General features: G+C 49.2%; 3 protein-coding genes across 4 annotated transcripts; all 3 read left to right on the plus strand.

The window, feature by feature from the left end:
• Positions 1-1,862: 1,862 nt before the first annotated feature.
• On the plus strand, positions 1,863-3,539 carry AAFC00_000216 (uncharacterized protein; the record flags this gene model as incomplete). The annotated part of the gene is made up of 1 exon (XM_069341517.1): positions 1,863-3,539. The coding sequence occupies one exon, from the start codon at positions 1,863-1,865 to the stop codon at positions 3,537-3,539; it is 1,677 nt and encodes a 558-aa protein (XP_069196428.1).
• A 1,746-nt stretch (positions 3,540-5,285) lies between these two features.
• On the plus strand, positions 5,286-6,179 carry AAFC00_000217 (uncharacterized protein; the record flags this gene model as incomplete). Of its 2 annotated transcripts, none has more annotated exons than XM_069347725.1 (2): positions 5,286-5,478; positions 5,551-6,179. In XM_069347725.1, 2 exons carry the CDS (start codon positions 5,286-5,288, stop codon positions 6,177-6,179), a joined length of 822 nt encoding a protein of 273 aa, XP_069196429.1. The 2 variants fall into 2 exon arrangements, with proteins under 2 accessions (XP_069196429.1, XP_069196430.1); XM_069341528.1 differs by having other exon boundaries at positions 5,301-5,478.
• Positions 6,180-11,904: 5,725 nt separating this feature from the next.
• On the plus strand, positions 11,905-13,101 carry AAFC00_000218 (uncharacterized protein; the record flags this gene model as incomplete). The annotated part of the gene is made up of 2 exons (XM_069341546.1): positions 11,905-12,348; positions 12,427-13,101. 2 exons carry the CDS (start codon positions 11,905-11,907, stop codon positions 13,099-13,101), a joined length of 1,119 nt encoding a protein of 372 aa, XP_069196431.1.
• Between the last annotated feature and the right edge of the window lie 867 nt (positions 13,102-13,968).

Here is a 13,968-nt window from a genome sequence, read left to right on the forward strand (position 1 = left end):
CAATGAGGCGGAAAATGAGGACAAAGGCTCAAGGGCAAAGGCCACGCTTCCTGTTTTCTTGCTCTTGACTGCTCTCAAAAGTTGGATAACTGTGCCAAGAGCTGTTTTGATAAGGGCGGAGCAGGATTGTGCAAGGGTCCCACACTTGCATAAGTGGCGACTACCAGCCACATGTCAGGGAGAATTGGTTCGTATCAACTGTGGCTCGGTTTGGCGCGTGATCGCAGAACACGGGCCTGTTCGGTGGTTTCTGAGAGGACGTTCAAACCACGTCGAATTGCAGATAGAGCCACAGCAACTGTTTCCTGACGTTCAATGCCATGTTAGCATGACGCGACTTTCCTTGGCGTTAAGATACGGCAACCTTGGACCTTGAAGGCGGTCGTCCGGTTTTGAGGCGTAGCTGTCAACGGCGATATGTGATAGTCAGATGAATAAGCTAGGTACAAACGTCGATATTTCGGCAGTGTAGTGTTGTCTCGCTCCATCGTCAAAGGAAAATGAGACAAGGATACCACGTGCAACTTGCTTCCAGCATTATCACGTGTGGCGTATAAGGGAAATCATCGGAGTGGCAAGGTAAATAGATATTCTGTGAGTTGTTCGAACAGACTGCTCTAAAACGCTGGCCTCATAAGGTAATCTCTATGTAAGGTATCGTGGCGGGCCCGGTAAAGTCGGTGTTGTCCTCCTTGGTACTGTCAAATGTAACCGAAAACGCATTGATGTAGTGATCTTGACAAGCAAGTAGCACCATAATCATTCATCGGGTCAAGAACAAACACACGAAACGACTCGTGTTAAAATGGTCCGTTAATGATACGCAGGGGGAACAAACAGGTACTGGAATGGCTTCGACGTTACCTTAACGCCGTGTGGAGCCCAGGCGAAGACTGTAGCATACAAAATGGATAAGATAGTCGGTTTAGATTGTAAACGGCTTATCGCGGATCTGCCGCACCGAGCTTTTGCAAGAATAGAAACTCGACTACGATTCCACCTCGTCTCATACTGTCCACCTCGAGTTACAAAGTCTACCTTCTTTCAAGTCAAGAAAGCCAAAGCAAAGAGGCAAAAGATGCCAATATCCGTCCAGATCTCGATCAGAAACAGGGAACGAAAGACAGTACAGCCGCATGTAGTCAAGGTTTCAGCAAGAGCCAGGGCAAATTAACCCTGAAATACGCCCGACGTCGTCATAGCACCGTGGACGTTTGGGTGATTCGAGAGGTGGTGAGGGAGGTATGATGTAGCCACAAATCGTGTGGTTAGGTCCTGTTCTGCTCTCGGCCTGCTCTGTCCGAGTGGCACTGAGAGGCAGCTTTCCGTGGTAAGGTCCATTTCAGGTACCACCACATCGAGCATTGAGCACGTGTACTGTGACAACAGCTCCAATCGGATACGGATAGCACAACTGACTTCACAAGAGGCAAGTATGTGGAGCAGATCGGGTTCATCCTTCTGCACACTCCATCTACATTCCCACTTTTCCATCCATAGCTTCGTCAGAAGAGGGTATTTGTAACTCGTCTCATCTTGAACTTCGTTTTGGTCCTCACTCAGCTTCATCTACTTCTACTGTCTAATCACAATACAATTGACCAACCATCTCTTCATCAACAACACACAATACGCATACGCATACAACATAATCATACTTCACATATTCTACTGCATTAGCACCACTTTTGACTTTGACAAAAACCGGGAAACAGGTCACGGTATCAACTCTGACTCGTCATCGGACTGATAGAGGGCACCTTCCTACTTCTTGAAACGACTGAAGCTCCTGCCAATTCAAACACCACCGGACGAACAGCATCAACCTCTTTCCTCATTCCATACTCCCACCATCCAAGGCAATGTTAACCGAAGGCGCAACACTCACTGGCGAATCTGGCAAGACGTATCTCACAGTGTCTAATCTCGGTCAAGACAATGTATGGATCGCTGTCGAGAATGAAACGTCAAAGGTCGTGGTCATCAAAGAGCCGGGCCAGGATGACGTGAGGCCGGGCTGGCCCAACTTCCAGAACGAGATGATCATGCACGAGTTGTTGAAAGACACGTCGTCGATCAGAAAACAAGTCGATCGTATTCCTCCCACAGAACCTGGCGCTCCACCCATGCTCGTCCTCGAGATATTCGAGACGACGCTCTGGACTGCCCGCACGAAGAGGCCTTTCACCACCTCAGAGCTCAAGTCTGTCACGAAGGCTGCTCTCGTCGGCCTCCGAGATGTGCACTCGCAAGGTCTCGTCTATGCAGATCTCAAGATGCAAAACATCATGGTTGATGGCTTCGATGTCAACAAACCCTCAGATCCATCTGCTCTTCACGCCAAACTCGGTGATCTGGGTATTGTCATGCCACCTTCTAATGGCAAGGTACAGCCTGTCGCTTACCGAGCACCCGAAGTCTTCTTCAAAGGAGAAATCACCTCCAAGGCCGACATCTGGGGTTGGGGATTGATCTACTGCCATTTGCTCGAGGCACGCAATCGTTTCACCCAGACAGGTCTCTATGACGGTCTGGTGAGCGCACGCGCTAGCATGTATGAGAAGGAGCAGGCCGTTGGGTCGGCTATTTCCAATGACTATGATATTTACAGTGAGGAATACTACCGTACGGTTCCTCTTCCACCACAAGACGAGCATCGGGAGAAAGGCGATCAGTGGGAACTATTGCGAAGTCGTGGTTTGGAAGAAGGCGAAGTTGACTTTCTGAGGTGGATGATGAGAGCGGATCCAAGGCAGAGGCCTAGCGCTCAACAGATTCTGGACTGCGGCTGGCTCGATAAGACCGAAGACGAAGTCGCTGCCGGTTTCCAGGTGCCGGCGAACGGGGCTGGACGAGTGTCCTTGGAGTTCGATCCAAGAAGAGACTCAAATCCCGATCAAGCCGCTGCCAACCAGGCTTCAAATGACACGCGACAGTCCACGTCTGGTGGAGAGCAGACCAGGCCAAATGTCAGTGGGACTCAAAACATGTCATACACTACACAGAGCACTTCATCGAACTTTAGTTCGCCACCACCCGTTGAGCAGTCATCGGTGACGGCAGCTCATCAGGGTCAAGCTGGAAATTCATTCAGTACGCCCTATACTTTTACAAACGCCGCCCCAACGTCAACCCCTTTTGACAGCGCTTTTGGTAACACGCTTGGCCCAAGCGACGCTGTCGGCTCAGATTCCACTGCTCCGGCTTTTGTCCGTAAGACGTCTGATGTAGTTCAGAGCGCACTGGACGAAGTCTACGCCTCCCGAGCTTTCAAGCGCAATCACAGTCACACTAATGATTACGCTGATGTTAAGAAGCCTCGTGAAGAGGCCATCACACCTGAGCTTACAACTCAGAGCATTCCCTACCACACTCAATCGTCGCCACTCTCGAATTTTGCATGGACAGGAGCGTCATCCGTTCCCCAGTCTGACTCGGCCGCTCCTGCCGCCAACGAAGAACAAACAGCGTCAACAATGGAATCTTCAAGACCTGGCCTTTCAACCCAGAACACAGGAACATTCCTGTCTTACCGTTAAACAAAAAGCGCAAAGACGTATTGATATTGGTTTTTCATGTCTTACGCTTCGTTGTATTAGTAATCTTATTCTACTATAATCAAGCCAATATGCTTCCCTGTGAATATTGTGTGTACCACATAAAGGTCAACGAGCCCAATCGCTTTTTCACCTTTCTGTCTCATAAGGTACCTTATCTTGAAGGACTACATTACATCCCTGATTCCAGATCCCGCTCGCTTTCGGGGCGAGCAGTATGACTCTGGGTCAGCAACCAGCGCCTCTATCTGTGTCAGTACAATGTGTCAGAATAGTCGCCCCATCTCTCGCATCGGAGTACGTCCTGCCAGCTTTCATATGCGTCGCGTGTTCGTGCAGCCCACTGCTGTTGCTGATTCTGCCTCCACTTCTGCGGAGAACCAATCGTTGAGTGGGCAGGTTTGCTTGTCTGGGTGATTTAAGCGCCTGAAGTTGTTTGAGCAGGGATTATTCGGGGCGGAAGGGGTGTGTTTGCCTTATTTCTGGTTTCGAGGGGGAACATGGGACTACCTTATGTGGGGTTTGGGTTTTAGGGGGGGAGCAATAATGGTCGCGGTCGGTCGGTTGGTAGGGTTATACAACAGGGACAGCAACCTAAAGTAGTCAATTTGGTAAAAATGGTTGAAAGCGAGTTGTCGAGATTGATCAATAATCTTGTCTTCGAATATAGGTACCTAAGCGAAGTGTATGACGAGGTTGGATTTGAATGATGAGATCCGCTTTCCTCAGAATCGAACATCAATTCTCTGCTCTTCTAGTCCTTCTGACCGTCCGATATAGTTTACTATCAATTTATTGCCATGCGAAACATAAGATCGACGAAGCATTGTATCGAGCAACCACGAGTGCCCTTCTGCGAATCTTCGCGCCTTTGCCCAGCTGGGGTACATCCCTACCCGCCCTTCTATTTTCCTCCTCGACGCCTTCCCAGCTTCTGTAGCCGCCGCACATGAATCATGCTTCAAGGATGTTTCTATATTCAGAGGAAGATCCATCGCGCCCATTGGTCCAGCACGGAAATCGTTGAGTCCACATACAGTATTTGCGGCTTCTTGTAGCTAAGGTATCTAATTCTGTACAGCAGATCTTTATTCCTTGCGCAATGTCTGGATGAATACTACCCTACACTATCTTACTGTACGAATTGCTGCGGATAGCCTCATCTGGCTGGATACCATTGCAGGTTCGGTCTCGACTCTCGTTACGCGCCGATGGGGGGAAAGCAGGGATCGGTGAAACCAATGGTTTACTTTTTAGTGACTTTGCGTTTGCCATGTGTACTCTGTGTGTTCAGGAATAGAAATGGTTGCCGGACTGCCTGTTTGCCGAAAAAGGTAGCTGACAAGCCTATATGTCCAAAGGCGTAGTACTATCATGCATATGGTTCTGGTCGGACATCGTCGTGCAGAAAATGGCTATATAGTGGTCGTGTATTTCCTGCAGACGCCAGCCTTTTTGTTTCTGGGGTTTCTTCTGTTTGGGCTATTTAGTGCATGCTACTTTGCATACGTTCACTACCGACTTCTGGACTTTGACTTAGTGCTGCCCTAACCATTCGACATTGGTCTAGTCACGAACTGGCACATCGAACATAGAAGATATTGGAGCTAGTACTTTCTCGACCATCGGTACCGCTGTATCACTTTACTCCCACGCTTGCGAATCGGCATAATCATGCTCTGTTCAAGTCGAGGGCAATGTGTGCTATGGCTAGTAGTAGCAACAACGATGTCGGTATCCTCAATGCCGACATGGGAGGATTCGTGGTCGCCACGAGTCCCATACTTTTGGGGAGCGTCACCGCCGTCATCATCGTCGTCTCCAGGACCATCCACATTCATTGATTTCATTGGAAAACGAGGCCAGTCATACGGTCGCGATGGGCTATCCTGTGATCTGAGCAAGGCTTCTCTACCCGTAGGTAAGTGATGATGATAACGGCATGAATATATGAGTTGGGCGTCCCCGTACTGACGACCGCTTCTCTCACCAGCACCAACACCACTACCAGCCCCAGATTCTGGTCTTGCCCTGTTTCAAGTGGCTGTAGGAAGGGGTACACAGAATTACACTTGTGATACGAGCAATACTACTGCTGTGCCAGAGGCTATCGGTGCAGTAGCATCGCTGTATAATGTCAGTTGCATCGCTGCCTCAGTGCCAAGTCTACTCGAGAAGATTCCTCCCATTGCATTGGACTTGCCTTCGCCTTCGACCGATATCTCTACATCCTCTACATCAGACGGTAATGATGACAGTAATGCTGCTGCCAACGCCGACCTCAGCGGTCATCACTACTTCCTCAACCCCTCAACTCCATTCTTCAACCTTGATACCTCGACGCATTCGTATGGTGCAGGAGCATTCAAGAAGATGGACTCTACAGCTGCGCCGGACGATGCTCCTAAAGGCCCTAAGGGCAAAGGTGACGGTGCTGTCGCTTGGCTGAAGCTCGTCGCCAAAGATAGCAGTTCCAACGAGGATGGAGGGAATGGAAAAGTCTTGAGGGAGGTGTATAGGGTGAACACCGCTGGCGGGAACCCACCTAAGTCATGTACGGGGATGCCGGCGAGCTTCGAGGTCGAGTACTCGGCTGAGTATTGGATTTATGAGAAGGCATAGTAATGAAGGGTTTTTTTTGGCACAGTACCCTGCGGTGCTAATATTCTGTTCGGTTATTCTTCACGACCAGCTCCATGAGGTCGGTCAATTTTAGCGAATGCGTGTAATTTCACTTCTCTGATCATGCAAGCTTCGTACATTTGTGTTTGCGAAAACCCCTCTGTCTGACGGCAGCATAGCATATGTGATCGACATGTACACCAAATTCGTACCTTAAAATGATCCAACGCAGTCCCCGATGACGGTGGCGGAGTAGCAAACGCGGGAATTACCTAGTAGTGAGCGCACCTTGACAATGCTAGGCACAGTAATCCCTTGGTGCTGTACAGCATCGCGTCTACTTTGACCAGGAATCGTATTGATCACGCTAGCATAGCGGCATATTGTTGGGAATACTTGCAACGCAGACGATGTCTCGACTCGATCTCGGAGTGATTGCCAGCAATGCTGGCCTGGGCGAGCACTACTTACTTGTCAGGTAAAAGCATCAGTGTAGGCTCCTGTTACACGACCTCCTGGGTGATGAAGAGGCCCTGCCTCATGCAAGCTGGATCATGCACAGTCGTAGGTCGAAACAACGGGTAGGTGGTGTTGCACTGTCGCACAACGTTCCCCACTGCCTCGGCGACTTGTTCTAGACGTAGCATCATTTACCCCACATCGTTCTTGGATTGCAATTGCAAAGCCGACCTGTGGAAGTGGCTACATTGTATGTTGTTTTAACGATATAGACAGGGACTGCTCCTTCTTTCCAAGAGTGCTCACGCAGTCATCCTTGCCTCCAACCATAAAGTCCACTCCGCCATGTCGACTGCGTTTGACGTCAAAGTAGAAGACTTCATGTCAACCCTGTCTTTGGCGGGGAAGGCTGCTGAAAGTATCCCAAGTTTGGACTTCCATACTCTGATTCACACTTAAGGTGCTGTGACGACAAGATCGTGTGATGAGCGGACATCTACAATCGGACCGAGCCCACAGATCTGATTCACCAAGTGAGCTTTGTACATACCACGTACCTACCTCACAGGACTGGGTGGTCAATGTGGGTCCGAACGGTACACGGCATTCCACGGGACATGTCGAGCATTCCTGCGATACGCGGCACATAAGACATATGTAAGTTATCGCATGCACGATCTCCTCACGAGCGAATGATACAGATCGAGTGACTCCCAATGCTTCTCACGATCTCTGGGCGTCTGCAGAGCCGTGGCGTGTTCACTATCACAATACAGAGTTGATCTATTTCGCGGGATCCTATCGAAGAATGACGCCAGTCGCGCAATTCCGAACGCTTGTAACTTGAACGCACTTGCATGACCATGGCAGCCCAGGCTATACGGCAATGCGCAGTGTCCACATACATTCCATCCGTGTTCACACGATCAATTGTCATACCGGTATTACCTACGCCTTTTCTAATGATCATATTCAAGCTCTAAAGTGATCCCATTGATTAGAAGCAATAAGATCCGAGTTCACCTCAATCGACGTTTCTAGTCCGTATGCCTAAGATCCGGACAGAAGAACGTACAGGCTTCACTCATATGCTCAAGTCATCGCTCTTGGAATTACCATATATGCCGGGCATGCTTGCACTAGCCTATCAAAACGAAGCCTAGACCAGAGGACCTCAATTTGTGGAACTCCGGTGCCTTCGGTTGGCACGGAGGAGCTCCTACATCGTGTGATACTTTCATTTCACTGTCTCGGATCTTATTTGACGATCTCATCAACTGTATTGCCCAGAGGCCTGCAAGATGAGCTGCACCAGATTCATCTATAAGGGTCGTGATCTTATGGCCGCTGCCTTTGTGGTTTAGAGGATCTTCGAGCCTGTGTCATTGCAGATAAGATGCCGAGGCTTCAAAGCTACTTGGTAACATCTATTTTGTCCCGAATCCAGCCAGAAGTGATGCAGACCATGTCATAAGTGAGTGTCTCGACCCCTGCTTTGCTCCTAATTTGTAACATGTCATGTGGAATGCAGCTCATGTAAGGCAGGAAGACGCAGGTCCAGGTGGATCTTTTCGTCTATACTGGGCGGGCCGTGTCTGAGGTGTGGTTCAGAAGTACCCAGATGCCGTCTGTGATTCCTGCTCGTAGCACAACCAACGCTTGGCCATCTGATCGTCTTATTACCGTCGTCACTTGAGAAAATCATAGTGATGATGTACGGAGCTTGGCGACTAAGAGAATGTACGTGAAGTTGAATTTAAGGTGTGTTCAGTGAGGCGGTAGTCTACCTTTTACATGACAGGCAGCGTGCACGGCTGCGGCAAATGACAGTAGCAACGAAGCATATCTCGCAGTTATTGTGCCTCCATCGCATTGATGGGTATATGGAAAGAGGCTTGCATTTCGCGGGCAACATGGTGAAGGGCCACATGCAAGTCGAAACGAAGACAGCCCAGAATCCTGGCAGCCACCTGCTTTGGATTGTCGTACAAGTATCTGACCTGACCAATCCTCACTACGCCTAGTCATGACCTTGGAGCCGATCTGCGTATCTGTCAACATGGTAGAGACTTTCGGTAAATCTCGCAGATCGCCCGGATACTGCATGCCGTGCCTCCAGACAATAGCTACAAGACTGGTCATTCCTCGAAAGCAGTATGGCCTGGTAAGTCCGAATGAATACCAACGGATCTCTGCAGCTTTTCAGAACACTATCGACCATTGGAACGGACATGTTAGGGTACTTCTTCCATGAGGCATAAAAAGACGTTGTGTCCCGTTCCTCAGGACCTTTCCATTTCGTGCTCCTTTGGCTGTTCATTATTTGAGGTTCGGCATTAATTGTTCCATTCGGTTGGCTTCTTTCCTGTTACTACCATCACTATCAACAAGACTTGGGGTGCCCAGACGCTTGGTAGCCTGTTCCTGCGTCTCTACTTCTTGTACTCCTGATACCCCTTGCATGTCCCGAAACTCTCGAGCAGCTTGGAATGGTGATCAACTCCTTCAGACTTAGCTCCAGAATCATTGGCCAATCTGAGACTACGGTATCCCATCTGTCCACTTAATTCGGTGCGTGTGCCCCCATTACAATCGCAAATTGTTGTACATGATACCAGTACCACAAGACTGGACCTACAGGGTATGTCTAGAGCATATAACAACCCCGAAGCGATGTCTTCATGATGTTCAACTTGCTGCAAAACACACTCCTTTATTTTCGTTGAAAAAGGCATAGTCCTGCCATCCTGATTGTCAGCAATTCCACTAACACTTACTATTCTTTCCTTAGAATACTCGAGCATCATGTTTTCTTGGGCATCCTTTCAAACTCCCTCAAGACGCCATCGGGGGGTTCCAGTGCCACCATTGAACGTGGCAACACATCACCAATGTCTCTTGACTCCGCTATCTGCGGATGGTTCGCCTATCCATGGACTGTGCAATTTTGAAAACCTTGACATCGGCCAGCAAATCGATGACAATGCTCAGACCTGTAGCGATAGATGCGCCCGTTTCATGGTCCCCACTCCAACAACATGTAGCTCGAGCCATCTGAACGAAGATAGCCTTCTGAGCTCAATGGACTCAATGGGTACCTTGTCGCACTCTACTTTTGCCGCCTCCTGGTCTGATCAGATCCCAGTACCTGACTTTGCGGGTATCAAGCTCGAAGATCCGAGTTCAACGCAGTCCTCACTGTATTCTTCGTATTATGGAGGTCAGTCGACCCGGTCGTTTGACAACTTCAGTTGCAATAGCGATAACCAATCTTCGTCAGGGGGTTCCTCTTTCAATGCTGGATCATGCGTTGTGCCCCTCAATATCTTGACGGATCCGTCACAAGATCCATGTCACTATCTCTGTGAAGACTGGACGCATATCGATGCTACGGCCGACTTCAGTGAGCAAATAATGCCACCAGATATACTCTCGCCAACTTCTCCCTCGATACTGTCGACCGACACTCCAATGAAGATCGACACCGATCGATCTTCACTTGACGTCTCATCTCCGGAAGAGTACAAGTCCACCGACAGCCTTGTTTCTGAGATCATGACTAGATCGAGAAGAGGCACTCGCTCGACTGGTACTTCTGCTCGCCGCGTACGGAAAGATGCCAGACGAGCCCAGATCTCAACTCCCAGCCGTCAAGCTGATCTGAAAACTTTTGTTGGAGGACATACAGAAACTGGCGTACCCATCTCAGTCTCGATCGAAGATAACGCATTGAAATTCAAGCGTCTGGCTTCCCGCAACAATAAAAACAATAACAACAGTCGCCGTGACTCCGTTACATCGACTGTCTTAGGACCTACGGGGATCAAGAAGTATCCCTGCGACCTCTTCCACACTGGTCAATGCGACAAAGCCTTCCAACGCTCCGAACATCAGAAGCGGCACATGCGCATGCATGATCCTGTCCGCGCCTTTCCTTGCTTCTTCGAAGGCTGCGAAGCCGGTGGAGATAAGACTGGTGCTGTCAATCGTAACGACAACGCTTACGATCACGCATACACTCACCTCAAATCTTGGCTGGGCGGACCTGACGGCACCAAAGCACGCATCAATCTGAATCTCCATGTCGCTGCCAATAAGAACAAATCGAGGAATCGCCCCGTAGCCCCTTCGATCATGCGTGACGCAATTTCAAGGCGTCATGCAGACGATCCAGACAAATGCAAGAAGTACTTCACTACCTTCAACCGCAAAGCTGGTAAGGACTTCGAAGTGCACTTCAACTTTGAGGGCACTGATTCCGATGAAGGTGAGGTGAGGTTGACTCGGTGCTCCTGGAAAACGGACGGGCACTGCAAGGGTTGTGGACTATCGAGGAAGAAATGACAACCCATGATCAAGATCGTTCTGCTGGTTTGTCGACCTCGATTGCTATTATTCTATTCTATCCTTCTCTCTTTTTACTTTTTCCTCGGATCTTGAACTCTACCTTCGAGTGACCATGGTCTACTGCGAGAGCTGCTGTGAACGGCTTCTCGCATGTGGTGCTGGATACATCTTCAGTCGGGAGAAAAAGCATCACTAGCATTACGTCGAAAAGAACCATGGTGGATTGCTGCGTTGCCTTTATTCACTGTCATTCCAGATCTTTTCATTCCTTTGCATATCTTTTCTGGCATACTTTTGGCTTTCGGTTTTCACGATCTGGGTTTTGTTTTACTTTGAAAAGAAAAGGAGGGCAGGGAAAAGAGGAAGACCAGGGGCCTCTGCCTCTGAATGGAACGTTCGTTCTTCGGGAAATGAAATAAAGATGTCAAGGCAGGCCATTGTCAGCTAGATCACTCAGAGTATTCGATCGATCTTCAGAAAAGGTGGAACATTTGAGTACCCTGCTAGCAGAGCTTGGGTGCAGCGTCAAGGGGACCAAAGGCTACCTTGATAGCTAATTTTCGGTTAGCATGCATGTCATGCGTCAGTTTTACATATTCATCGAACATCATTATCGTTTATGCTTCCCACAGTAAGATCGAGTGTCTGTGACATACTGTAACGACTTGAAGAAGGCAATCTTGTATCCAGTGTCTGTGGCAGTGCGACTTCAGGCAACAAGGCGACAAGGCGACAAGGCAACAAGGCAACAGTGTATCATTCGGCGATAAGATTGCCACAATCTCCGCAATCGGCCAATGAACCCTTGGCAAAAGCGCGTCTGTTTACTCTCCTCTTTTGATCCTCGAGTTATCCTCTATACCACAAACATTGCGCCGTCACACTATTATTGAGATATCGGCATCTCATCCAATCCACAATGGCGACACGGGATCAGATAACGACGGCGCTATTGACTGAGCACCTCCGCTACACTCCCCTCACCCTTTTGGATGACATAATTAACGACGTCAACGAGCTCGTGTTTCAAGCAGTAAATAACATTGAAACTGCGCTCCTCAACGTCCCACCAGATCAATTAGGATTCGAAAACCCTGCTCCATCCCAGGTTTCTTCGAACAAAAGAAACGCTGCCTCATCGATAGCGTCTGGTGCTAATGCTGAGACGGACGAAGAAGCGTTGGAGCAGGCGGCGCGCACCGAGATTGAAGGTGGAATTGTGAAGCTGGAATCACTATTGAATGCGGCGGTTGATAAGGACTTCGATAAATTGGAGATTTATACTTTGCGAAACCTTTTGACTGTCTCTAACTCGAAAGATGACGAAGGCCTCGAGGATTGGATTATGCTGGATCATTATAAGGTATGTATGCTCTTTTGGCGAATTGGCGTGGATATCACGAGCGTACTATTTGCTGCTGACCGCCGTCATCGTTTCCAGAATCTGGCATTAGATCCGCAGGCACCAAATGTGGCATATGCGCCCACACCGGAGTCCCTTGATCAATTGCGCCGGAAAGTGGCAGAGACGGAGAAGTTGCAATCACTCTTACGAATCGAAAAGGCAAGAAATGATGCGCTCTTGTCTCAATTGAGACCTTTGCTCTCGTCGTCGTCACAGGAGAAGCCACAACAGCATCGACAACCTGTGAAGGCCGAAGCGCGAGAAGGAAGTGAGGAGCAGGCGACAATACCGCCTTCGTTATCCTTCTTAACATCCACGCCGTCAGCAGCAGCCCTGGGCATCGCCAATTCTTCGACACATTCACGGGCGACCTCGATGGCACAAAACACGAACTTCACTTACTCTCAAATGGCCAACTTACGCAATATCGTGAAGGATTTGCGTCCTCATCTCGCATCACTCGCTTCACCTTCGTCAATGGCTCCTCTACAAATACCAAAGTCGGAAGAAGAGAGGCATGCGTACATAGAGAGCCAGTCAAAACGCGCTATGGAGCGTGCAGGCGTCGAACCTCAAGCTGGATTGGGCGTACAGGATGAAGCGCGTAGGAAGGTTGGCGCTGATGAAGTGAACGCTCTGGAAGGGGTCGTAGCCGCATTGACTTCGGCGGATCAACGACAGCACGAGCAGGGAGATAGAATGGAGGAATAAGCATATTGATTTTGCTGGATGTTTGGCGATACGGAGATAGGCGTTGGGAGTCAAACGGACTACTCATGCGGATGGAAGGACACCCTACCTTATGTTTCTTTATAACGATACCCCACTTTGGAAGGCACGAGAGCCTGTAATCTGATCTTTGGAACGATGCCAAGATGCATCACATTTAGTCCAATACAGTGATCAATTCAGTGTCAATTTCCATTCGCAAATTTTCGCATGTGAGACTACCACTCGGCTAGTACATGCGGCACTGACATGCAGTTGGGAAGGGAATAGAACGCCTCGAACTGCATAGATTCGATCAACGGTGCCTTATCGCCTGGCAACAAGCGTCGAGCAAGCCTATGCTCGACCATGTCACATAAACATTCATGATGACGATGACCAGAGCTTCACGAAATCAATCATCCTCAAGCCATCGCATCCCGCACGAGCTCAAGAGCCCCGCTTCAAAACTTTATGATACCCTGGTAAGGTTCATGTCTTGACATTGGAAGCAAGCGAAACCAGGATCGGCATCCGTCCATGGTGTGGTTGACAACCAATCACAGACGCTTCCTCTCCACGTTTAGTACTCTACTCCACAATCTTCCCATTCGACTCCATAAAGTTACTGATCAAGCATACTACGTACTCACGATCTTCAGGTACCCACACGCGAACGCCTATATCCATGAGCAGCTAACCTTGCCCGAGGAGGCAGGAGAGTTTCGCGAGCTCACAGAGCATGTCAAATATTTCCTCTGTGATTGGCTCGAATGGTTCATGCCCAGCTGTCGTCAGACGTGTTGTATACACATCTGGTGAACTATAGTTTGTGGCGCGAGAAATGATAAGGCATACCCGGGCAAATGT

This window comes from Neodothiora populina, assembly GCF_041146345.1.
Source record: "Neodothiora populina strain CPC 39397 chromosome Unknown canker_contig_1, whole genome shotgun sequence".
Taxonomy (NCBI): Eukaryota; Fungi; Ascomycota; class Dothideomycetes; order Dothideales; family Dothioraceae; genus Neodothiora; species Neodothiora populina.